The 27,674-nt window shown below is 37.5% G+C and overlaps 1 protein-coding gene and 1 long non-coding RNA gene across 2 annotated transcripts; one reads left to right on the top strand and one right to left on the bottom strand.

Annotated features, from left to right (window-relative positions):
• Nucleotides 1-279: 279 nt before the first annotated feature.
• Nucleotides 280-27,674, top strand: serinc3 (serine incorporator 3). The gene is made up of 10 exons (XM_026169118.2): nucleotides 280-483; nucleotides 5,026-5,187; nucleotides 18,189-18,382; nucleotides 20,574-20,653; nucleotides 20,766-20,903; nucleotides 21,085-21,254; nucleotides 22,508-22,598; nucleotides 22,817-23,033; nucleotides 23,454-23,678; nucleotides 26,421-27,674. Exons 1-10 carry the CDS (start codon nucleotides 445-447, stop codon nucleotides 26,554-26,556), a joined length of 1,452 nt encoding a protein of 483 aa, XP_026024903.1. The 5' UTR covers nucleotides 280-444; the 3' UTR covers nucleotides 26,557-27,674.
• Nucleotides 7,989-14,751, bottom strand: LOC113023055 (uncharacterized). Its single transcript, XR_003272490.2, has 4 exons — nucleotides 14,565-14,751; nucleotides 12,726-12,758; nucleotides 8,536-8,695; nucleotides 7,989-8,316 (listed from the first exon to the last, which is right to left on the bottom strand). It is a non-coding gene; the product is annotated as an uncharacterized LOC113023055 (long non-coding RNA).

The raw sequence follows: 27,674 nt of genomic DNA, 5'->3' as shown, positions 1-27,674 counted from the left end.
ATATAGAAAGCGCTTCTTTTATGTGTAAATGAAATTGAGTATGTATGACTTATGACTGAAGAAACAATAAACAGTAAACCACTAACACTAGTAGACTTTACCACTAACTAATAATAACTTTATCATTGTTCTAATATTGTTAAAATACTTTATAACATATAAACCGTTAATGACAATTAGAAAACCTAATTACGTATTAGTATGTCCACATACCGTCACCAAAGCCTGTACAAATGGCAACAGGTCAACAACGTCATGACGTCACCCAGCGTTACTTCAGCCAGCCAAAGCTCTGAAGTAGTTCGAGGCGCTGTCGTTCTGTCCTGACCGCCTGACAGAGAAGCTTTATTTTCTTTCGACAGTGAAAACACCAGCAAAGAACGGAAGCGAAGTAACGGGAAGAAGAACACAGACTGTGCGCTTCTGTTCAGAAACCCGGCAACCATGGGAGCTGCTCTGGGGACATTTTCTTTTGCAAGCTGGGTAAGGTCTAATGCTGCGACTCAGAAGTGAGGTTTTTACAAGCACCTTGATTTAAAGTGATGAGAAATGTAAGGTGTCGTAACAACCTGAAGCTTAGACAGGTAGTAGGCTAGTGCTAAAGAACATGGACACACTCAGTTAGCTGCTATATTAATTCCCGTTGTGTTCTGTGATCTCGCCCAGGTTTGTTAAAACAGTTATGGTTTCGGTAACGTTTCAGCTACGCTGGATTTAGATTTTATCTGCAGAAATCTGAGAATCCCCCTGAAGTAGCTGCCGCGTGAGGAGCAGTTCAAATATACGGCACAACAGATAGTTAATCCCAACGCACTTGGTCATCTGCTGGCATGTGATTAACTGGATTAGTTTGCGCTTTGTTACATTATAATAAGAACACAACATGCGTCGTATTTAGAAATGTCAGTAGATGAAACGTAGAGAATGAAAACAGTATCTTTTTATATAAGGCAAGAGAGGAATAGCACTACATGGATACGCAATTAGGACTAGAGCAAATACCACAAATATATCTTGTAATAAAGCATTCAGTTTTTCACAGAGCTGTATTATCTGTCAATTTAACAACTTCATTTATACAAAAAGACAGACACAAGTAAAACTAGAAAAAACGGTATTAACAGTATGTTTTCTGTCTGGGTTTATTTATGGTTGAGATCATGATGAGGCATGGCCAACCATTTTCAGGCTGTAGGTTTTCTGGCAGACATTGTCAAGGCCAGTCTGCAGAAGAACTAAGCTGACCTTGTCTGGCTGGCATACTTGTTGACTATCTACCAAGTATCGTTATCACTTGACTCCACGTCTGGTATTAGTGTATATAAGAGTCCAGGCAGTGGTTTACTGTAAATTAATACATATGCTGTCTGACAATGTCAGGCTGTGATTGTTTGTTTTGTTTTTACTACACCAAAACTTTATCAGTTTAGTCCAGTTATATTTCTAAGTAAAGACACTAACATACATATACATATAAAGGTTAGCATGTACTACTTGCATTATATTACTGCTTCCCACAATCATGTGTCATGTGGGCAGGCCTGTGGGCACATTCTAAGTCTAGCCAAACTAGACTTAGAAACTTTGGAGTAGCAATATATATTTTACATAACGCTAAACAAATATTCTCGTGGCATATTTTCAAAGCTGTAGAATCAATGTAGCTAAAGTATATATTAGAGGAGGAGTCGCTGTGACAAATTCCTGCCCACAGGCCTGCTGGGTCTGACCACAAACACCACATGCTGCCTTTCTTAAATAGCTGCCCCAGTTTTAACAGTCTTTCCTGGGGGTTTTACTGCAACTGATAGCTCATTAAATGAAAGTGAATACTGAAATTTTGATACATTTAGGTACACATATTACCATACTATAGTTTGATACAACATCACACATGATTCTGTAGCTCTAACTGTTAATGTATATTGAATGTATAATGAATATTCTCCAGGAAAGCCTTAAAGACACTGCATGCCCATAGAGGGCATGCAGTGTCTTTAATTCAAGAGGTAGAATAGACCACTTGCATAAAGTTATTGGCGCACATGTTGGCAAAGTGCGTCTCCTCTGTCCTCACAACATTTAAAGCATGTTCCCACTGTGGTCCAAATGAATGTGCCTTTACCACAAGGTAACTGTGGTCCAGTAGTTTCCAGTGAGTAAACCACATTTGCTTCCTCCATTTTATCTTTCTACAAATTATGTATCTTAATACAAATAAAAAAACTGGTCTTGTCAAGGGGACCATTTGACAAAGCTTTTTGAACTTGCCATTCAAAAGTCTCTTTTCTTTATCACTTTCTGCTCACCATACATATTGTTACTGCTGCGTCACTTGCAGACATCCTGAACTACGAAAGTGGCCAAAGTCACATACTGTGCGTGAATTCCTCTGTGCGTTAATTGTGCATCAAAAAAGAAATTAAATAAATACATATATACATATAATATAATATATATTTGCAGCATCTATTCTGGCAGTCAGCATGCTGCTTGCCTGATCCCTACTGATATGCTATTGTGGTACAACTTGTCATATTTGTTCCATCCAGCATGAAAGTTGATTGAAGTAGCATTTTCTTTCATTTCATTTCATTTGTGATTAAGAATTTTATGCTAACAAGTATTCTATTTGTGTATACCTTTTACCTTAATCTTAAAGTGTATATTTGTTTCTTACTCTTCTTATATTTATTGTTTGTCTTTTGCACTGAATGGAACTGGAGCCTCGTTGTCTCGTCTCTCTATATACTGTATATAGCACAGATGACAATAAAGTTTACTTTAACTTTGACCACAATAAATACAACATACAACAATATACCATTCAGAAATGTTTTTTTATTAGCCTCTGCTTAAATAAGGGGCTTTACAGGACTGCTTGAATTCCTTTTTGTCATATTTTAACTAGCCAGTACGCAAACATTTTTCATGTGTCTGTTCAACATTGCAGGTTCTGATTCAATGTCATGGTAGGAAGGGGTATTTAAAACTTCAGGCTTTTGTCTTTAATATTTTTTGAGACCTAACTTCAGATTCCAAAGTGTGGAAAAACATGCTGGAAGTGGGTCAATAGACATTTTTCAATAAATTTATATCTTGAAATAGATTTGATATATGAAGATGTCGGCCCACCCTTTGCAGCTATAACAGCTTCAGATATTGCCAGGCAGGCGGGCAGCATAGACACTCAAGTTTGTGAATGCGATAACTTAAGAAGGAAGTCACCGAGGACTTTCAAATCAATACTATAGGTGCATCTACCAGGAGGCTGCGGGGTACCACTGGTGCTTGCCAATATTTTTAAAATTTGTGTTACTATCCATACATGTGTGGAGAGAGACAGAAACATGTTACCGTTTGCAAATATTTGATAATCATAAGAAGAAGAGCCCAGCCTGTTGTTCTTATAATATTATGTTCATATTAAATGAACAGTAACTGTAACATTAGTTAGTGACTAGGCAGGCCCAATGACTTTTATCTGTTTCTCATATAAACAGGTTTAAGTGGCTCATCTTTAAGTACCAGCTAGAAGTCTTAATATCCTTCTGTTCAGTACAGTCAGAGAAGCCAAGGTAGTGTTTGAACTATAGTACTTTTAATTAACATTCAAGCTCACTCATGTGCAAGCAAATTCATTTATGTATTGTTACACCCCGGCCTAGGCAACCGGGGTGCAACGTAGAAAAACAGAAATAAGGAAAATAAAACCACGAAGACTCTCCACCAAAATCCCAAAACGAAAATATCCCATAACGAAAGCATTGACAAACCCATTCACAACTATTTACAACAAACTATTTATTTACAACACGGGGGAGATCGCGACCATGACATACTGAAACACAAGGCTTAAATACATAGAAGGAGCAATCAGGGAATGGACCACAGGAGGGAAACACAGCTGGGGCAAATTAGACCTGACGAGACAAGGAAACACTAAGATAACACAGACTTTCAAAGTAAAGCAGGAAATACATGACAGTCACGCAAAAAACAAAACACTGACAACACCGAAACGTAACAGTATGTATTAGTTACCAAACACCAGCTTTCCCCCGACAGCTCACTCCTCGTCTTGCCTAGCAAACTAAGAATATTGATTTACTCATTATCTTAGAAATCACACATTTAACTTACAGAAAAAATGAGACAATGAGGCCTCAGGTTCCATGTGTCAGTTAGTCCAGTTTACTGCAGAATACTTTACTCTGTCAGTTTGCAACAGCTGGAAACACTCAGTGCTTCTGCTTTATTTGCAGTTCCAGAAAAGAGATACATACAAGTTTCTCCATGACAGCAGCTGCCAATAAAAGCTTTCATCGTTAATTATATTCAGGCAGGGGAAAACAGGACATGGGAAGGACTGCTGCAAACTCATTAGGATTAACTAAGTAATTTTCACAATAAGAGTGAAGGAAATGTCCAGTAATAAGCAAACTTGTGACAACTTTTTAACCTGCAGAAAAAAAACTTAACGAGGGATAATTTGTTTAAAGTCTCAGAACCACACAAGCCAATCTGCTTCATATGTCCTCAAGCCTGATGGCAATAAAGTAGTCACTTTATGACACAACATATCAGATGGCACAGTGGTCAAAATACAGAGTGCTCTCAGTGCAAAGTAGTTTTTCTCTGAATGTCATTGTCTCTAATTGCCAGTGCTGTGCTGAGTCATTCAGTGTTACTCAATGAGACGTTACAGTAGACTGTGTACAGCATAACAGTACAAACATCAAGATCAGTCTATACTGGCAGTTGAATAGTTGAAAATCTAAAATAAATGATTGAAATATTTTTCTAAGTTACTAAAATGTGTTGTGTGTGCTTGTTGTCAGTACTGGAATTTAAAAAACAAAAATCCAAAGGTTTAGTAAAGTGCATCTTTATATTATGCGGTAAATGTTTGATTAAGAACATGTATATGTTGTGTTCTCACATTGATCGCTTACATCTTTCCTTACACATATCCCTGGATGTTCCACTTTTGCTTCAAGTGTGATTTTTTTATTGATCCTCCAGGTGCCGTGCCTGTGCAGCAGTGCTACATGCCTGATGTGTAGCTGCTGTCCGAGCATCAGAAACTCCACGGTGACCAGGATCATCTATGCCTTTATAATGCTGATAGGCACCATCGTTGCCTGCATCATGCTGTCACCGGGTGTGGATCGGCAGCTCAAAAGGGTAGGAGTTGACCATAAAAATACCATAAGATATAAACTTTATTGTGAATGTAAATGTCTATTATTTAAAGTTAAAATGAAATTATAATGGTTGAAACTGGTGCATAACTGATGCAAAAAATGAGCATTCATGCAAAGCCACCATGAGATTTATAACACGTGCATCAGCACAATTTGTTTCTCGTTTAAAACAATCGTTGACAATTGTTTAAAAATGGAGAAATAAAAAGTGATGCTGACATAACAATGTTGTTTCCTCTGAGACATTAACTGTGATTCAAGTAAAGTTTGTAATCAAAGTTCATATGAAAAAAGAAAAAGAAGAAAACAAGTGGAAGTCAAGGAGCAGATGACATGTCAGCCCCAGATAACACAGTCATAGCTCCCAAGAAATAGTACCAAGAAATTAGAATATGTGATAAGTGATGACATCCAGCAATAACAGAAGCTATTTTAATGAAAGGTAAAATCATTTAAGATAAGGAAAACTTGAATATGTATAAACCGAAGCAATTAAATTAAATATCAATCTGTCACTCCTTTCCGTGTCCGGGTGAGGTTTCCCGTGTTGGGTCAAATTAAGCCGCAGGCTCCACACAGTATTTACTTTCTTTAATTGCATTTTTTATTTCTATTTAATTCTGAGCATTTTTTTAGCTTATGGTGTTTTGGAAAATAAATAGTCAATAATAATAATAACTATAATAATAATAGTACTTTACACCTTATTTACTGCTAGTAAAAAGTTAGGATTAAAGTGGAGATGATGATAATTTTGATGAAAGCCAAACCGCATGTCAGCACAAGTCCAGGCCTCAAACCATCTCCATCAAGAGTGCTGTGCGTAAACAGATGTCTACAAACCTCAGTGTACTAAAGCAATTTCATAAAGATGAAAGAGCCAAATTTTCTCCTTATCAATGTCAGAGACAGATAAAATCTTGTAGAAAACCTATTACATTATTGCTGCTAAAGACCTGAGACTGGACTAGAGACTTTTCTTTATTTACTTCTGACTGTAAAAGAAGCTCGATCATCACAACCCTAACACCATAGCCCTAACTCGGAGTAGACATCAGCAGGTTTTTCTCCAAGTCACAAAGCTTTGACATCATAACAATCTGATTGTTCACATGCAATCTTGACTTATGCTGAACTAGTAACAACAATATCATGAGGATATATCAAATATATATCAAAACACAAAATTCCCTGCTGCGTATATATTGTCTCTCTGTTCTTTGTCATGTTGTTGTCATTTGTTCCCTTCGAGCTATGTTTCTTTCCTAGTGCTTAGTTTGTTCCTAGTTTCTACCTAGTCTCAATTTTTGAACTTTGTTCCCTGAATTACGGCAATAAAGCTTCCTGTTGAGTTTAGCTCTGGTTGCGAGAACAAATAAAATTTGAATCATTGGTGAAAAAAAAACAGTAACATCCTTCCTACAGGAGCTAAGTACAGCAACTGGTGATATTTATTTAGATGGCTTCTCTCTAATTGATCTCTTTGAACTAACTTTAATAATTACTTTCACCGTGCCATCAGCATGTCATTTCAGTGAGGAGAGATCATTAGAAGGAAAGTGGAAATGATATAAAGCTCAGATTAGAAAAAGGTTCTTGTTGTTTTCATTAGTTATACTTCTTAACAAATCAGAATCTGCAAAACGTACTTTAGAAATTTTGAAATCATAATCAGCTAAGAAAAGTTCAGGTGGTGTACCCGTACTTCTTATGGCCTCAGACAGTGGACTCTTTGTACCTGTCCTGCTAAATCAGTATTGTCCCAGCCAACATTTATATGTGGGGCCCATATGGTTTGGAAATGGGCTGAAAAATGGGCCCCATATAGGATTGTCCGCGGGTTCCGTAATGGCCCCATATTAAATGCCCATCTCGGTGTTATGTTAGGAAAATCTGGGAACTAAATGTGCCCCAACTGGGCAAAGTACACAGAAACCCACCTGGGCCCCATCTTTCAAGTTTTTTGTGGGTACCATGTGGGCACCACATAGGCTAAAAAGTGGGTTTTAAGTGGGATTGTCCGCGGGTTCCATAATGGCCCCATTTAATAAGCCCATCTCGGTATTATATTGGTAAAATCTGGGAACTAGATGGACCCCAACTGGGCAAAGTACACAGAAACCCACCCGGGCCCCATCTTTCAAGTTTTTGTGGGTACCATGTGGGCACCACATAGGCTAAAAAGTGGGTTTTAAGTGGGATTGTCCGCGGGTTCCGTAATGGCCCCATTTTATAAGCCCATCTCGGTGTTATATTGGTAAAATCTGGGAACTAAATGGACCCCAACTGGGCAAAGTACAAAGAAACCCACCCAGGCCCCACCTTTCAAGTTGTTTTGTGGGTACCATGTGAGTACCACATAGGCTAAAAAGTGGGTTTTAAGTGGGATTGTCCGCGGGTTCCATAATGGCCCCATTTTATAAGCCCATCTCGGTGTTATATAGGTAAAATCTGGGAACTAAATGGACCCCAACTGGGCAAAGTACACTGAAACCCACCTAGGCCCCATTTTTCAAGTTCTTAGTGGGTACAACATGAGGAAAACATGAGCTAAAAAGTTGGAATGGCATTAGCAAGTGTATTTGCATCTTATTTCTAGTTTGAATTGACTAAGTTCTGGCACTGAGTGGGCCCCATGTAGTAAAACAGTCACAAAATCAATTTTTCAGACGGCTAATACGGGTTCTTTGTCACAAAGACACCAAATATATTAAAGCTGACCGCAAACAAAATCTAGTTTGTAAATAAAACCATTTCAAAAATCACGAGGGTACACAAAACAACATTTTTCACATTTATTTTGTCCAACAACTGTGATTTTACGTAACTGTATTCCAAAGTGCGTAAACGTTTAAAAACTAGAAATGTCAAACTACAGCAAAATTCCTTAGATATTTGGAACTGTAGCAACATGGGGAAAAAGTCAGATGGAAAACTCAAAAGCTTATCTTGAATCAGCAGGGTTTGTTTTTTTACAGAGCCGTAAGTCTATTTTGTACCCTTGCAGCCCTCGGTCCTCCTCTGTCTTTAGCTCCACTGAACCACTTGGACAGAGCCTTCTCTGCTTCTTGCAAGTTGACTTTTGATGTTAAATAATTCTTCAGTGCCTCTGCAAATGAAGAAGAAGAAAAACGGGCAAGCCAAAGTAAAGTTAATCTTAGCTTACTTCATTTGGTGATGATTTTCAAAGAACAATGTTTATTTCACTTTATTGCCTCAAAAAATATATACAAATTGCATGATAACCAATCTCAGTTACACTTTCAAACACTTTATTAAAAAAGTTTCGTTTTCTAAAGTTCAAATGTCTCAAGTGAAACTAACTTACCATACACAACATTAAAAAGACGCAAATCTCTGAACTTTTTTTCCCCATGTCGGCCAAGCATGTTGTACTCCACAGCCAGCTCAGGTGATATGAGGAATTTCATCATCCTTCTTGTGGCATCGTCTACACTTGTTTCCCCTGTATCTGCTACCATGGCAACCTGAGGGGAACATACAAAAAGGACAGATTAGATACTGGCATCTGGTTAGGATGCCTCCCTGGTGAGGTGTTTTGGGCACGTCCCACCAGGAAGAGACCCAGAACACCCAGGACATGCTGGAGGGACTATGTTTTTCGGCTGGCCTGGGAATGCCTTGGGATTCCCCCGGAAGAGCTGGGCCAAGTGCCTGGAGAGAGCGAAGTCTGGGCCTCTCTACTTAGTACCGGATTGGGTCGAGGGGCAGCAGCCTAAGCTTAAGATAATGGACCGGAATGGAGGATAAATGGACACTTTACATATTACTTAATGTTTACTGTGTGGTGATAAAAAAAAAAATGGTAGTAAACACAAGCTAAACTAAAAAAATTAATTGCGCTTCCTTAACCCTTTATCCCCAATAATGTTACGCAGGATAACTGGTAGGTCTGGTAGGTTTTTTCCTCTACTGTATACTATATGAATGTAATCAAGGATTAATAACAGAAAGAAAAAAGAAATTGAAATTTTGCCATTTTTACTAAAGGCAATCAAAATGTACATGAATAAAATATTTAAATTAGTCAATTCAAATTAATAACTCTAAAACACTGAACAAAATTAAGTATTTGACCCTGTGGTTTATTTTCGGACATCTCTTTTCTTCTAAAAGTCCAGGCGTGTTGGGCCCCTGGCAGAGCTCAGGTTTGACGAGACAGGTTTGGAAAAACCTGTCGCTGGTTTTTTTTTTGGGGGCTAAAGGGTTAAAATAAATAGGAATTGGCCAAAATTTGTATAAACTATGAAATAGCAGAACAAAAGTAAAAAAAAAAATCATTATCTGTTATCAGAATCAAATATTTGATTAGAATAAAAAATTTAACTTTCTGGAAGATTTCTCGTTACATCTGTCATAAAAGTAACAACATCTCAGAAAAGAAACATGATAGCAACAGAAAAATATGATAGCAGTGTGATGTGATGGTCCCTGGCCAGATTTTTACACATATTATAAGCCCTGTGACACAAAAACCACAGAACTCTGACACGCACAGACTGTTTTCCTTCGTGCTAATGAAGAAAAATGCTGGTCTGGTATGTAAAAGGGAATTTATTCTTCCAGGACCTGAAGCTCCGTAATGCAGCCCTCCAACAGCCAAACCTATCTGTTCTCTGATTGTCTTGATGCATGCTCAATCATCCAGGTAAGTAAATCTCCAAAAGTTGATTCTGTTCATCTGGACGTAGCGCTTGCAGCATTTTCTCCCACTGAAAATGCTACGTCCAGATGAACAGAATCAACTTCTGGAGATGTTCTCTGATTGGATTGTTTAATTGGTGATTGACATGAAATTGACCAATCAGCTGAAAGGAAGAAAAATAGGGTCAAAATTTGGATGTGTAAGTATAAATCCACACATAGCCAGGAAAGCCGAGCGCAGAGTTGTTTGTAGCACCAATTCAGCCAGAGTGGAGCCAGATGGATTTTCCATCCATCCACACTGTAAAGTCTATAGACCAGCAAGTGATAAATTAACAGTGTTGTTGGTATTTTCTAAAACAGTTGTATGCAATAGGAATTGCTGTTTATAGTCCTCCTGTATATCTGCATGTTCCCTCCCAATTAAAACCTGTGATAATGGAGATTCAAATTCATGTCATACCTATACCAACAGTTATCAAGTATCCAGATCGACCTTTACTGATGTGCTCTGTCAGTGCGCCCCAGGGCAGCTGTGGCTACAATGTAGCTTGCCATCGCCAGTGTGTGATTGTGTGTGTGAATGGGTGAATGACTGAATGTAGTGTGAAGCGCTTTGGGGTCCTTAGGGACTAGAAAAGCGCTATAAAAATGCAGGCCATTTACCATTTAAAGGAAAATTGTTATTTCCATGTATTTTCCTGTTCTGCCTTCAACTTTGAGGACTTCCCCCCACATTTCTAGTTGTGACAGTGCACCTACAACAAAAAAAATCTGCTGTGATTTACATTTGTTGAAAGAGCAATTTTGTAAAATAGTCTATTTTTGTATGCACAGTTTACAAATCTGTCCTGTACAGCATGGACTGATTGCATGCTAAAAAGTTGTTGCTTAAAAATAAAACAATAAATTTTTAATTAATAACATCAGCAGAAAGCCTTGTTATTAATTAGATGTACAATTTCTATAGAATACGAAACAACTCAGTTCATTTTTGATCATATCAATACCAGCATATTACACAACTAGTGATGGGATTTTCGTCTCTTTTTAGAAAGCCGGCTCTTTCGGCTCCCAACCGGCTCTTCAGGTTGTTTTGTTGCTTTAATTAATTTATTATTAACAACAATATAAAATTATGAACAAAAGGAATTACTAATGTAAAAAAAGAAACGTGGTTTTATTTATATATGTTTATATATAAATATATATGGTGGCCCCTAGAGACAAAGCATGTACAAACTCCAAAACCCATTTCTAGCGTCAACTGAACTTCCAAAACAGAGCTATCTAGATCACTTAATTTACACAATTGAAATCATATGTGTATTTTTTGTGTATTTATACACAAGCACTCATATATATTCATAAAAAATTCCAAAAGCTGTTCATTTACCTGTTACTACCACACACCAAATCCGGTCGTTGGTACTTCCTGGCTTGTGTAGCCACTAGGTAACAAAATCTCAACACTGTGCCTAGCATCCTGGAGCACTTCTGTTGTGTTTTGTACGTGCTTTGGAGTTTGTACGTGCTATGGAGTTTTTACGTGTTTTGGGGTTTGTACGTGCTTTGTCTCTAGCAGCCACCGTAAATATACTTTTATTTATTCTCTCCACATAAAATGTAATAAATAAATCATATAATACAAAAAAAACAACTATTTACATTTCAACTTTTAACTATTTAAATTTTCAGCTTTTTCCTTTTAAACAAATTTAAAGTGAAACAACACAAAACACTGCAAACCACAACACAATTAAATATAAATTATAATATGAAAACAAACAGAAGATGCACATTCTCTGTCATATGGGCCTGCATGAATAAACTTTCTGAATCCTTTATCATCCGCAATTGAAAATAGTTGTGGATGGTTACTATACCTTTCTAATGTGACGTTGTTGTCCCTGGCTCTCTTTCTCTCTCTCTCCCTCCTGCTCTGTTACTGTGCTACTGCGTGTGTAACAACCGCCCCTCCCCCCTCTTCCCAGCGCAAAGCACAAGGCTCGCGTGCAGAGTGAAGCGGAAAAAAAGTGCGAGAGAGAGAGAGAAAAAACACGCTTGTGTCGTTCACTTCAAAGAGCCGTTTCGTTTTGACCAACACATCACTAACAACCATGATGAAAAACGCTCATCTGCTTCCATCACCATCAGCTGATTAACATTGAGCTGCTGCAGTCAACACCATCAAACTAATTTAGTGTTTAATGTTATGTTATTGAATGCTTTTATTTTTAAATCTTTACCAGCGCTTAAAGACTGTAGATGTTCACACCTGGTGTTAGAAAACCGAGCTCACAGCAGTATTTTTTTTTTATAACAGGAAATTTAAATTTTTATTGGTTACCGTGTTTATTACCACTTTTATCAGTAATGTACTTCCTATAAAATATGGATTTGATAAGTTACCGGTTTATTGAAATCAGCTAGTGAACACATCGATCACTTTATTGAACTACACGCCTTACACTCTTGTGAGCTCTGGTTACTAACAGCAGGTGTGAATGTTTGGAGTCCAAAACGCAGATAAAGATTAGAATAACAAGGCAATGTAAAATCAGTTTAATGCAGTTGACAGTAGCAGCTCAGATGGAAATCAGCCAATTGTGAGGAGAGCAGAGGACCAAAACTGTCAGAGTTGTGGGTCAAGTGAAGAGAACACTGTTGGCATTATTGTTAGCATAAAAGATGAAAATTAAATAAATGTTAAATTTTAAAATAGATCATTGCCTCCTGTGCCTAAATAAATATATATACTTAATACCAATAAAAAAAAAAGGATGCCCCAAAGACCATCACTTTTCAAAAATAATAATAATAAGTAATACAAATAATATGAAAGTTACTTACATGTCAAAGATGGTGCTTGTGATCTTGAAGAATCTAAACGTGATAAGGAAATGAAAGAAAGTGCATGAGAAAATACAAACATTTTTGTTTTTTCCCAGGATAATTCAATATAAAAGATTCTCTTACTAATGCACAAAATGAACAGTGTAATTAAAAGTTTGAAAGGCACTGCATGTGTTTATATGATAAACTGCCTAATTCAAGCAGCAAACACTAGCAGTGCAAAAATGTATCTAACTAGCTGACAGACTTTAAAGTCACAGGAAGATATATCAAAATGGTGACTTATGCCAGAACAAATGACTTGACAGACATAAATCCTAAATTCCTTTAAGTAAAAAAGGAATTACTTTTTTATAAGTGGTCCCTAGTGGTTTTCAAATTATTACATGGCTTGTTAATTTTTTATTAAATTATTAAGAAGCCAGATGAGTTCAAAACATTTACAAATTACTATAAAGCACTATCCAAACTTCAAATCAAGTGGCAAAATCTCCAAATTAAAAGTACTCGCAAACTATAAAAATTTGATTATACTTAAAAATATGCAAAAACTAATTTAGTGGAATTTTTACCTGCTCAAGAATACATTGAACATGCAATATTTAATTGAAAAGAACAAAATTTGTGTACTTTTAGAAAGGATTATTAAATATTTGGGGATACTAGACATAAAGAGGGTCTCGTACATTTACGGGCATCTAATTTCCTGGATTTAATGGTTTAAAAGTTTAATAGGTCTTTGAAGTTGATAATAAAATTGAGTCCATTATTAGCAAAAAGAATTAAAAAAAAAAAAAGAGCAAAAAAATGCTTAATATCGTTAGCTTCATAGCATAATTGCCTAAGTCATTTGACTAAGTCAATGACTTAGGCACTTATGCTATGAAGCTAACGATATATAATAATTGTTTTAAACTTAAGCTTTGTAATTGTAGCAGATTTCATTATGTCTGTAATTTTTTTATTTAGCCCCACAGTAGTAAAAGCCATAAATGGGAGTTAGATTTATTACTAGTATTTTACACAGCATTCAGCTATAATAACATGTTCTGCATTTTCCTACTTCACCATCTGATCTGAACAGCTGCACTCTCTTAATTAATTAATGACCTAACATTTCTCAGTAACCAATAACTAGATGGAACAGCACAGTATCTAAGAGAGTGATCAGACAGTGTTTGAGCTAAAGACGCTGTGTGTTTCTTTTGGGGGCTTTTTACACACTGATCCACCACCGTTTTCCCATAGTACAATGCATATCTGGTAACATTACCGTATTCAGATCAGAAAACCGTTTCAGCTGCAGGCATCTACTCCTGTAATTTAAACAATCACCTTGCTACACTGCACATGAATATTACGTAACATGGTATGACTAGCTCATGTTCAGACATTTAAGATACTGTTCAGCCATTTTGTTTACTGGGTAGTGCATAATGGCCGAGTTAGCTGAGCAGGAATCCACTAAAGCCAAAAAAATAATATAAATTTTTTAAATTAATTACAAAAACCTTATAGGAAAACCCAAGAAACAGTTGCAGAAGCACAGAAAAAAACTGCCGTGTACGTTATAGTGTGTAAATTCAAAAACTGTATAGAGAGAATGGTGCAATGAAAACAGAATAAGATAAGATGAACTTTATTGAGTAGAATATAGGCAGTAAGAGTTTTTTAATTAACTTTAAATTATGTTTGCCAAAGACAATGCAGCAAATTAACCCAGTTCTACCTGCTAGCTAAAGATGTTATGCTTCTCCCCCTTATACCGTTTAGGACGACTATAGAAAGTTACTAAAATAACCATTGATGAAAACGTATCAAACTTTAAGTATTTACCTTTGTCATAGTTTTCGATTCTTTGGTATCCTTTTGTCCTCCACGTTCTTAAACACCAGGGAGAGAAAAGGCGCAACAGACGAAAGACCGCGAAGACTAGACGCTAGGCGGTGCAATCTGCTCCTCCCTCTTTTTAAACGAGCCAATAGGAGCTGCTCACATTAAAAACAACTTTATTTAAAAAGTCGTTTTACACCTGATACAAAAATTTTAAAAGTCAAACAATGCACAAGTTTAAAAGAACAATTTTATTTTTAAAAGTTTTTTAAGCATAGGGATGGTTAATATGTTTTAAAAAGCAATATATAATATTTATCAAAAAGTGTCACCCAAATCAACATCATAATAAAAATATAATTAATAAAAATATAATAATGATAAGAAGAAGAATAACAGTTTACCTAAAAGCTCTTCTAACATTAGACTGGTTTTGAAAAGTTTCAATAGTGTCAATACACCATAAGGACAAGGGAGTTTCACAGTTGAAGTGTGACTGCTTGAAAGACCCCATTCCCTCTCCTTTCCACTAGTTCAAAGAAAATATAAATTATTTCTGGTTATATAATTTGAGGGCACAAGTTTGAAGAGTAACATTTTAACAGATTGGTAATATACTTCAGGAGCTTTACTGGATCTGATTAACCAAAACTTCCATCTTCCATGTAACTAACTGTCTTTTCTCTAATACAGTAGAGTGTGTCTGATCTACTAAAAATCCTCAACTGCATGTTTGCTCAAGTAAATAGTCTTAATTGTTTGAACAACCAGTAATCCTTAATTTGCAAATGCCAAATCTGGATTTTGTCTGTGTAATTCACTTTTATCTTAGGTTTTTTATTCGTATTTTTTGCTTTTCTTTTTTTCTACTCTTGTGTCCGTTTTAATCACTTATTATTGCTGCTGTGACAAGTGAATTTACCTAAGAAGAATCATGAAGTCCTTATTTTATCTTATCTGAGCCTCACCATGCAGCCTACCATGCAGAGTTCACATTAAGTACATAAAATGAAATCTAAAATTAAAAAGTAACCAGTTTCAAACCAGTTATTTGGAATAGTGTGCAGAGTGTTTTGAGTAACATTGAATGTTCAAAAACACCAAAGTTCCTATAGTCTCACTTGACAGCTGGGTTGTAGTGTCTGATAACACATAACATCTTGAGGTCTCAATGTGGACTTTGAGTACATTTGCTAGCCAAGGCTAAATACTGAGAGGGTCAAAAATGAAGGGTCAAGAACATCTGACTGTACGTAAGGGTAGCAAAAGTGATAGACTGAGGTTGTGCCAAATATGTTAAAGTTAGGGTGATTTCTTAGAGAATGGTACCACATGGGTGCCGTCTGCAGGTTATAAAAGAGAGTTATGTTCATACTTTCTTTTGAGATTATTTTTACAATTTGACTTTCAGAACTCCCTGGGTTGTGCGCAATCTGTGATGGGCTTGTTTGGAATAAATCCTCCTTTATTCAAATAACACTTTCTCAGGCTCTTCACAGAAGAAGAATCCTCACATAAGCATGTGCTACCATTTTGAACCAATGTACACATTTACCATCACTAACCCAACTAGGACCTACATTGGATGCCCACCCATATGGATTTGATGTTAGAAACGCAAGTGGGTCCCATATATACTAAACAATCTTGAGCCCATGTAAAATATATGCCCATATTAATTTAACACAACCCATTTGGGGCCCACATAGACATGTTTTCAGGGTCTGACTTGCATTTGCCCATGTGTGACACATATAGTTTGACCAGGTGGGCCCCACCTATGTCATCAGTACCAAAAAATATATACCGATTACCTCACTTTGCCCCACCTGGGGCACACAGCAAATGCTTTTCTTTAAATGACTGTGTTTGCCCATGTCTAACCCAGGTGAAAAACCCAAGTGGGTCCTACGTGTGTTTCCCATTTTGAAACAAGTGAAGTGTTTCCCATGTTTGACCCAGCCAGGACCTACTATATGTTTCCACTCGGTTTTGCCCATATGGCTTTAATGTGAGAAACCTAAGTGGGTCCCATATATACTAAACAATCTTGAGCCCACATAAAATATATGCCCATATTAACTTAACATAACCCATATGGGGCCCACATAGACATGTTTTCAGGGTCTGACTTGCATTTGCCCATGTGTGACCCATATAGTTTGGCCAGGTAGGACCCACCTGTGTCATCAGTACTAAAAAATATATACTGATTACCTAACTTTGCCCTACTTGGGGCACACAGCAAACGCTTTTCTTTAAATGACTGTGTTTGCCCATGTCTAACCCAGGTGAAAAACCCAAGTGGGTCCTACGTGTGTTTCCCATTTTGAAACAAGTGAAGTGTTTCCCATGTTTGACCCAGCCAGGACCTACTATATGTTCCCACTTGGTTTTGCCCATATGGCTTTCATGTGAGAAACCCAAGTGGGTCCCATATATACTAAACAATCTTGAGCCCACATAAAATATATGCCCATATTAACTTAACATAATCCATATGGGGCCTACATAGACATGTTTTCAGGGTCTAACTTGCATTTGCCCATGTGTGACCCATATAGTTTGACCAGGTGGGCCCCACCTATGTCATCAGTGCTAAAAAAATATATTGATTACCTAACTTTGCCCCACCTGGGGCCCACATAGACATGTTTCAGGGTCTGACTTGCATTTGCCCATGTGCGACCCATATAGTTTGACCAGGTGGGCCCCACCTATGTCATCAGTGCTAAAAAAATATATTGATTACCTCACTTTGCCCCACCTGGGGCCCACATAGACATGTTTTCAGGGTCTGACTTGCATTTGCCCATGTGCGACCCATTTAGTTTGACCAGGTGGGGCCCACCTGTGTCATCGATACTAAAACATATATTGATTACCTAACTTTGCCCCACCTGGGGCACACAACAACAGCCTATCCTTAAATGACTGTGTTTGCCCATGTCTATCCCAGGTGGAAAACCCAAGTGGGTCCTACATGTGTTTCCCATTTTGGACCAAGTTAAGTGTTTCCCATGTTTGACCCAGCTAGGACCTACTAAAAGTGCTCACTTGGGATGGCCCATATGGGTTTAATGTGAAGAACCCAAGTAGGCCCCATACAAAAAGCCCAGTTTGAGCCCATGCCCACATGGTACCCATCCAGCCCGAGCAAAAACCAGGTGGGGCCCATATATACATGTTGGCTGGGGTTGACTATAAGATTATACGAGACAGCATGGACCACACTGTTGGATTTGAAGGAAATACACTGAACTGCTTTGAACCATGTATATCTAATAGATTACAGTTTGTTCAAGTAAACAGGGTGCCTTCTTCACATAACAAAGTTAGTAATGGAGTTCCACAGGGTTCTGTGCTAGGACCAGTACTTTTTTATACGTGCTTGAGGCAGTATTATTAGAAAACATGACATACATTTGACCTGTAATTTTCTTCTACTAAATTCTGATAAAATTCAGGTTATTGTATTTAGTATTAAAAATCTTAGAAAACATTGTGTCTAACTAGAAACGTATTTCAAAGGTGGCTCTTCTTTACACTCTCTTAAAAGCCTCATATGCATATAAAAATCTCGTCTGGATGTACAGAAAACAAGGGTCTTTCTCTGATTTTCTGTAGATCCCAGGCTTTTGTGAGGATGGGGCAGGTTCGTCTGTCCGTGGTCTACAGGCGGATGTCAAGTGTGAGATGTTTGTGGGGTACCAAGCAGTTTACCGTATATGCTTTGGAATGAGTATGTGGTTCTTGGGGTTCTCCGTTCTCATGATAAACATAAAGAACAGCAGAGATCCACGTGCTGCTATCCACAATGGGTAAGTACTGCAGTAAAGCTAGCAAGATGTAAATATTTTTACCAGCACAGTCCTACCAATCCTAAGGTTCAGTTTTAGACTTTTTTAAACCATAGCAGGTACATAAACAAAGCAGCCATAGATCATTTGCATTTAAATATCGCATTTCCAGGCCTTCACTGTGTTTGCACTCTAGTCCACCTTGGCTCTTTAACACTGTGAGGTTGTAAAATGTAAATTATACAAGATGTGTTTTAGCAGAAGACCTTTGTTTTTTAGTTTACAAAGTTTTAAAAATGCAACAATAAATATTTATCATAGCTGTCCAATGTCATTCTAGCACATATATAATGTCCATTATCGTATTTGGCTGTAAAGGTCTTATTTGGTTTTATTTTGGTCTCACCAGCAGTGTGTCTTTCAAGTTTAAGTGTAAGGTCAGCATAACATAAAAAAAAGTAATAGTAATAAATTCTAATAAAGTCACTAAATAAGTATTAAATAAATACATGTGTGATGCACATTCATATCAAAATCAAAGTGTGTTTGGACCTTTCAGGGTAACTGATTGGACTCTGGATATACAGTGGCTTGCAAAAGTATTCAGCCCCTTGAACTTTTCCACATTTTGTCACATTACAGCCACAAACATGAATCAATTTTATTGGAATTCCACGTGAAAGACCAACACAAAGTGGTGCACACGTGAGAAGTGGAACGAAAATCATACATGATTCCAAACATGTTTTACAAATAAATAACTGAAAAGTGGGTGTGCGTAATTATTCAGCCCTCTGAGTCAATACTTTGTAGAACCACCTTTTGCTGCAGTTACAGCTGCCAGTCTTTTAGGGTCTGTCTCTACCAACTTTGCACATCTACAGACTGAAATCTTTGCCCATTCTTCTTTGCAAAACAGCTCCAGCTCAGTCAGATTAGATGGACAGCGTTTGTGAACAGCAGTTTTCAGATCTTGCCACAGATTCTCAATTGGATTTAGATCTGGACTTTGACTGGGCCAGTCTAACACATGGATATGTTTTGTTTTAAACCACTCCATTGTTGCCCTCGCTTTATGTTTAGGGTTGTTGATGCTGGAAGGGGAACCTCCGCCCCAGTCTCAAGTCTTTTGCAGACTCCAAGAGGTTTTCTTCCAAGGTTGCCCTGTATTTGGCTCCATCCATCTTCCCATCAACTCTGACCAGCTTCCCTGTCCCTGCTGAAGAGAAGCACCCCCAGAGTGTGATGCTGCCACCACCATATCTGACAGTGGGGATGGTGTGTTCAGAGTGATGTGCAGCGTTTTGCATTTTAGCCACTAAGTTCCATTTTGGTCTCATCTGACCAGAGCACCTTCTTCCACATGTTTGCTGTGTCCCCCACATGGCTTGTGGCAAACTGCAAACGGGACTTCTTATGTTTTTCTGACAATGGCTTTCTTCTTGCCACTCTTCCATAAAGGCCAACGTTGTGCAGTGCACGACTAATAGTTGTCCTGTGGACAGATTCCCCCACCTGAGCTGTAGATCTCTGCAGCTCGTCCAGAGTCACCATGGGCCTCTTGGCTGCATTTCTGATCAGCGCTCTCCTTGTTCAGCCTGTGAGTTTAGGTGGACGGCCTTGTCTTGGTAGGTTTACAGTTGTGCCATACTCTTTCCATTTCTGAATGATGGCTTGAACAGTGCTCCGTGGGATGTTCAAGGCTTGGGAAATCTTTTTGTAGCCTAAGCCTGCTTTAAATTTCTCAGTAACTTTATCCCTGACCTGTCTGGTGTGTTCTTTGGACTTCATGGTGTTGTTGCTCTTAGACAACCTCTGAGGCCGTCACAGAACAGCTGTATTTGTACTGACATTAGATTACACACAGGTGCACTCTATTTAGTCATTAGCACTCATCAGGCAACGTCTATGGGCAACTGACTGCACTCAGACCAAAGGGGGCTGAATAATTACGCACACCCCACTTTGCAGTTATGTGTAAAAAATGTTTGGAATCATGTATGATTTTCGTTCCTCTTCTCACGTGTGCACCACTTTGTGTTGGTCTTTCACGTGGAATTCCAATAAAATTGATTCATGTTTGTGGCTGTAATGTGACAAAATGTGGGAAAATTCAGGGGGCCGAATACTTTTGCAAGCCACTGTGAAAGCAGATGAGATATTTGATTGAGACAGTTTTCCTGAGACTTATGACAGTAACAATTTGTTTCAGATTTTGGTTCTTTAAGTTTGCTGCCTTGGTGGCAATTACAGTTGGTGCCTTTTACATCCCTGAAGGGCCTTTCACCTACAGTAAGAATTTGTATTTAAAATCCTTGATAACTCAGATCTCTTTTACACACAGATTTGTTAGTTTGTATGAAAGACGAGTAGTTCAATTACTTGTGTATTTGTGTTGTCGCAGTATGGTTTGTCATAGGCTCTGGTGGAGCCTTCTTTTTCATTCTGATTCAACTGGTGCTGCTGGTGGACTTTGCCCACTCCTGGAATGAGTCCTGGGTTGACAAGATGGAGAATGGCAACTCCAGAGGCTGGTATGCAGGTCAGTGACTCTGGCCCAGTTACATGCTGTATTCATCTTCTAAATACTGTTACATAAGCGAGCACTTACTCTGAAATTTTTTTTTAAAAAGCGTACATGTAGCACACACAGATTTCACAAATCTACTTTCAAATCAGTTTTTTGGTTTCAGCTTTGAACTGTTTCTACCTTGTATTTTTAGCTCTACTGGCTGTCACGATCCTGAACTACATCCTGTCATTAACAGCTGTTGTGCTGTTCTTTGTCTTCTACACGAAACCCAATGAATGCTTCATCAACAAATTCTTCATCAGCTTCAACATGTTGCTCTGCATAGTTGCCTCTGTTGTCTCAGTCCTGCCAAAAGTCCAGGTGTGAATACACGGCATGTCTGCGATGCACAGATAAACAGAAAACAAAAACAAGACACACTATTCTAAGCACTGAAGATTCTGCTTTGTGTTTGCAAATGTTTGTGCTACTAGCATCATCTCATGATGAGCATCTATAGTAGCATCTACATGGAATTGATGCTAAGGCCCCTTTGCTGAGTTTGACAGTGTAAAACGGAAAGACAGAATAAACCTGAAAATGGTTGGATATCTCTCTCATAATTCTGTTATTTCAAAACATTATGACTGTGTTTTGTAGCAGCTTGGTTTAGTTTTGCTATAGGAGATAATATTGAAAAGTAAACATAGCTCTATTGATAACATTTCTACCAGCTATTTTTGTGCAAAACTAACTGAACCGTGTTAATGCAATAATAAAATAATATCAGATGGGAATAAAAACATTATTTAAGTCTAAATTTTAATTCTAATAAATGTACTCAGGTTGAATTAATCAATTAGAACAAGAAAAACTCGAAAAAGAAGGAAAATGAAAAAATAGCTGTATTTTCTTTGCCTCAAAACAGAAACATGAGTACAGTCAGGGGTTAAGGTGAGATTCAGCGGGCAGGGAACCCTAAAATCAGTTTTACAGATGGTGACAAAAAGCACAATTCACTCAATGTACTGTGATCAGCTGACCTGCTGCTCAAAAAAAAGAAAACACAACCCACTTAAACTGCCCACTATGGCACACGACTGCGCCTCTTTGTTCTCTTTTATGCGATATCCCCTGGTGATTAATGCACGAACATGATTACCTTTCATTTTTTACTGTTTAGGCTTAAAATTGATGTGTTAAGGCCAGTGATGTGAAATGATAGCTTCCTTCAAATGCGTTAAACCAAAAGTAACAAGCCTGTTTTGAAAATGTAAGAAGTAGAAAGTACAGACAGTAAAAAGTTATCAGGAAAAAAACCTTTCATGTTAGAGTTTAGCAGAACAGGTTTGCCCAAGCTTAGGCTGCTGCCCCCGCGACCCGGCCCCGGATAAAGCGGATGAAGATGGATGGTTTTCCCAAGCTACCCACAAACATTCCCACTGTTGCTGGCCTTTTTTAACCATCTAGATATTTTCTAAATAATAAACAAAGGTTAATTTTTGTGTTTGGAGTGCTTAAACAGTAAACACAGGATTATGACTTCTTTTTCTATAATACATATGTACAGTTTCAGTTCAAACCTGTGGGAAGTAAATACTTGGCACTGATAAACCTTATCTGTGTATTTGCAGGAGTCTCAACCTCATTCAGGTCTACTACAGTCTTCTTTCATCACCTTGTACACTATGTTTCTAACCTGGTCTGCCATGACCAATGAGCCTGGTGAGACTGTTTATATTGTCTGGGAATTTCAATAGACTCAAACACTCCTTTATCTGCATATATTTATGTTCTTCTCCATTCATTTCAAATAAAAGATCTTTTTGTCTCATAACCTTAAGATTTATTGCTTTTTAGAAAAGCTTTGGGTTATTTTGTTCAAATTGTTTTTTAAAGTATTTTTTAATTAATATTGTTATTGTTTGTTTTGCTGATCTCAGACCGGGAATGCAACCCCAGCCTGTTGAGTATCTTCCAGCAGATCGCAGCCCCGACCCCGGGCCCTACAGAGACCGAGAACCAGACAGCCACCATGGCAATGATTACCACAATCACTGGGACAGAAAAACCTGCCTTTACATCTCCATACCTGCAGTGGTGGGATGCTCAGAGCGTTGTGGGCCTCATTATATTTATCTTGTGCATCCTGTATTCCAGGTAACATTGTAAATGTTGTGTAAAGCGCTTTGAGTGCTTTGTTAGAGTAGAAAAGCGCTATATAAGAACCCGTCTGTTTGACCTCTTTTTACTGTAGACTGCAGTGTTAATGAGCATTAAAAAAAACATGCTTACAGACTGATGCAAAAAATGATTTTGATCTCTGTAGCCAGTTTCCTCCATCATAAGCCAAAGACTTTTCTAGTCTTTGGCTTAAAAATTTCAACACTGTGCTGTTATTGGTGTAGAGTACTGCTGTAATTACTAGTTATGGTTCCTCACCTGGTGAAGGGTTGACCATTTCTAAGCCTTCCTTGTTAATGTGAACTGTGTTTGTGTCCGTTGTTTTTTCATACTGTGATCCTAATACTTGCTTTTCTTTCTTTTTGGTCAGTTCATTCATCTCTGTTTTGATTCCAGCATTCGTTCATCCAGCAACAGCCAGGTTAACAAGCTAACTATGGCATCCAAAGATTCAGTCATCCTTGCTGAGGGGGGCAGCACAGAACTGTCAGAGGAGTCGACAGGGCCCAGACGGGTGGAGGACAATGAGCGGGACATGGTCCAGTACAGCTACTCCTTTTTTCATTTCATGCTTTTCTTGGCCTCACTTTACATCATGATGACCCTCACTAACTGGTACAGGTCAGTGGCTCCCTTCTCTTTTAGCACAACACCTAAAGTGTAGTTTGAAGTGTTTGGGTGGTCAATAATCCTACAATATATATATGTGAATGGTAGTTTATTTCATTTCCTTTTTATACAGTGTGTGAAAAAGTGTTTGCCCCCTTCCTGATTTGCTATTTTTTGGTATGTTTGTCAGACTTAAATGTTTCAGAGCATCAGACAAATTAAAATGATGGCCCTGTGTGAAAAAGTAATTGCCCCCTAAACCTGATAACTGGTTGGGACCATTAGCAGCAACAACTGCAATCAAGTGTTTGCAATAACTGGAAATGAGTCTTTTACAGCGCTGGGGAAGAATTTTGGCCTGTACATCTTTGCTGAACTGTTGTAATTCAGCCACATTGGAGGGTTTTGGAAGGAAGCTGTTTTGGAAACATATTTGGTGATGCTTCATCCTCTGCATTGCGTTTGTGTGCTAGCAGTGTCCAAGCATTCTTCTTCTTTTCAATTTTTTTTTCAAGAGCTCACAAAAGCATTCTGGGGGTCTTTTGTGAGCTCTTGGATGAGTTGTCGCTGCATCCTTGGGGTAATTTTAAACAGACAGCCACTCCTGGGAAGCTTCACTGTGGTTCACTGGAGTCCCACAGCCTTAAAAATGGCTTCATAACCTTTTCCACACTGAAATATGTCAATTACTTTGATTCTCAGTTCTCCTGAATTTCCTTGGATCTTTATTTTAAAACCTTTATTGAAAAAACTGCATATTATTGTCAAATATTTACATTTGTTTGATGATGTGAAACATTTAAGTGTGGCAAACACTGTTTCATGCAATTGTATCCATTCAGATGCATGAACCAGACTGACAGAAACTAAACAACAGAAGGGATAAATGCTATATGAAGCAATGCATTCAAAATAGGTTATAAACCAAAACACATCCAATTATTTTTGTGTCAGAGGGAGACGTGATATGACACAAATGTTATGGTTGACCATGAGAGTCACAGTCTGGCACTAACATAACCCAGAAAATGGTTTAAATATCCAGAATTGCCCTTTATTGGTGTCTGCGGCTGGTATTATTCGGTCAAGTAGTACCAAGAAGAATGAGGACAACAATGGTCTACTGAATTTGCATATTCATGTCATTTCATTTCATTTCATTTCATTTATTTGTTCATTTTCAGGCACAACAAATACCTATATTGAACATAAAATGCACAAAACAAAAAACAAAAATTGCCTGAAAAAGGAGTGGGACGAAGAAAACTTATTAAATCCCACCCCTATACTCACTCATCAACAAAAAAAACAAACTTCCCGCAGCTACGCCCATCATTGCATACAGACACATCAACAGCCCCGGGCACATACAAGCATCTAAGCGGCAGCTCGCAAACAACAATTAGAGCCTTCATAACTGAATACAGAATATATAAATTATAAATTGCATTACCACAGGTAACAGGCAGTACTAACTACAAGTAACAAACACACATACATATACATACATATATATCTACACACACATGTACATATATGTACATACATACGCACACTTTTTTTTTTTTTTTTTTTTGGAATCCATACCAGCAATGGTAAGAGAACAGACATTACAGAGCACACTAAAACCATCATTGAGTATACTGTGACCAGACCAACTGTTTGTAGAGAAATTTAAATCTATGAATATTTTTGCATTGTTTCAATTGTAAACTCAGACTGTTCCAGATTTTCACACCACATACAGACACGCAAAAGCCTTTACGGGTTGTTCGAGTTCTGGGTAATTTGAATTCTCCAAAGCCTCTCACATTATAAACCTTTTCTCGAATTTCAAATCTAGTTTGTAAATTTGCCGGTAAAAGTTTAGTAAAAGCTTTATACAAAATTATGGATGTATTGTAATTAACCAGATCCTGGAATTTAAGTAACTTTGCCTGAAGAAAGAATTTGTGAGTATGATCTAGATAACCAGCCTTGTGAATAATACGCAGTGCTCGTTTCTGTACTGTGACTAATGGATTAGTTGTATTTTTATATGTATTTCCCCACACTTCCACACAATATGTAAGATATGGAAGAACCAGGGTACAGTACAGAGTACGAAGTGCATCAAGGAATTGTTTCACTTTGTTCAAAACTGCGAGGCTTCTGGAAATTTTGGTTTTTATGTGTCTGACGTGGGGTTTCCATGAAATTTTATTATCAATTACGACTCCCAAAAATTTGTTTTCACTCACATTATCAATTGGTACACCTTCAATGATAATTGGTAATTCTACATTATATTTTAAATTACCAAAAAACATTGCTTTAGTTTTATTTATATTTAATGATAATTTATTTATGTCCATCCATTTTTTTATTAATTTTAGCTCCCTGTTTACAGTCATTACAAGATCAGTATAATCATCGCTACTGAAAAATATGTTTCATCTTTTGTTTTGAACTCTTTTTTTGATTATGATCTAGTTTTCTGTGCAGCTGTCAGTCCATTGTGCTTTTATTTATATTAGGAAATTCATAACTCATTGTTAAAACTGTAAATGGTCCCACAATGTTTCATTAGGGGTTTAATGGCACCATATAGGCCAAGCAAAGGCATTTCCTGCTGTATAATTGATATGCTGACCTTATTTTTCTGAGGTGCAGAGATTTTGTGATTTCTGCTTGAACAAGTTAAGGAATTTCCTTCTTAAAGTAGCTTTCTCAGTTTTTTATAAATATACTTATTGCATTTTTTTGTTCTGACAGCCCTAATACAGACTACACCATAACAAGCAAGTGGCCAGCAGTATGGGTGAAAATCACCTCCAGCTGGGTTTGTTTGGCTTTGTACACATGGACACTGGTGGCCCCCATGGTCTTCACCAACCGAGATTTCAGCTGATCAGCCAGTCTCCACAGCGTGCTCTTATTTTTTGTCTGTTTTTACATTAAATTTGTCAATAATGCTATGTCAAGATGGACTCAGGTTTTACACTTTTAGATGGATTCTGAGTGAGTTGATTGTGTATGCTTCCAAAGTGCCCTAACAGTTGCTTCAGATAAAGATTTTTTCTGTAGTGATTTCACACCAGTCACATCACTAACAATAGCAATATATTGTTGTATTTTTGTACTTGGGCAATTTTCTGGTTAGAGCAAACCTTTTGGATTTAAGTCAGCTAGATTTTTCTTTATCTTCTTCCTCCTTTTTTTTGCTGTAACACCAATTTATGGTGAATGCTTAGTTGAAAAAAAAAATTCTCAACATCATGGAGTTACACCTACGACTTACTGTGGAGCTGGGGTGAACTGCATTCACTACGAAGAGGATGTAGTTGGCTGTTCAACCTTCATATGCCTTATATGTCTGAAAAATGTTAGAATATCAGATAACTAGGGAGTATGTACATGAATGTCGCAGACATAACTGCAATATGACCAAAATCAGCTCAAGTTCCTGCCAAATGTAAACGGACCTGCAGGTCCATCAGACCTGAAGATGTCAGGTGGTTTAAAAATATCCTTAGAACAAAGAGATACAGGCACACCTCTGAATAGCCTAGAATATCTTTAGTATTTATTTTGATTATTGTTGTAAGAATGTGTTTCTGTAATTTTAAAAAGATTTAAATTTTTAAGAAAAGGACTCCATAACTGAATAATTACAGATGTTTGAGAATAAAAAATCTGAGCATTTGCCTTGTGTTCCAGATTTACCCAGTGTGGTTAATAAGTTATGAATTCTCTGTAATGCATCTGCAGTTTGTGATTATACTGACCTACTATATAATCATTTGCTTTGCTTTGACTCAGAGATTCAGTGTGCTCATCTATGCCACAGACAGGAAAAAAAGCATTCTGAAAGTCATCAAGTTATAATTGGTTCCACACTTTTTTGTGTTTAAATGTTAATATTTTCCAAGGACCACTGTTTTTTTATTTTTTTGGCAAAGCTGTGTACTTTGAACCTTTGTTATAAGTCTCAGCAATGTGCTGTAAATGAATAAAGGCACATCTGGA

Source organism: Astatotilapia calliptera, chromosome 5 (assembly GCF_964374335.1).
Source record: "Astatotilapia calliptera chromosome 5, fAstCal68.1, whole genome shotgun sequence".
NCBI classification, from domain to species: domain Eukaryota; kingdom Metazoa; phylum Chordata; class Actinopteri; order Cichliformes; family Cichlidae; genus Astatotilapia; species Astatotilapia calliptera.
This window is presented reverse-complemented; position numbering and strand designations above follow the sequence as displayed.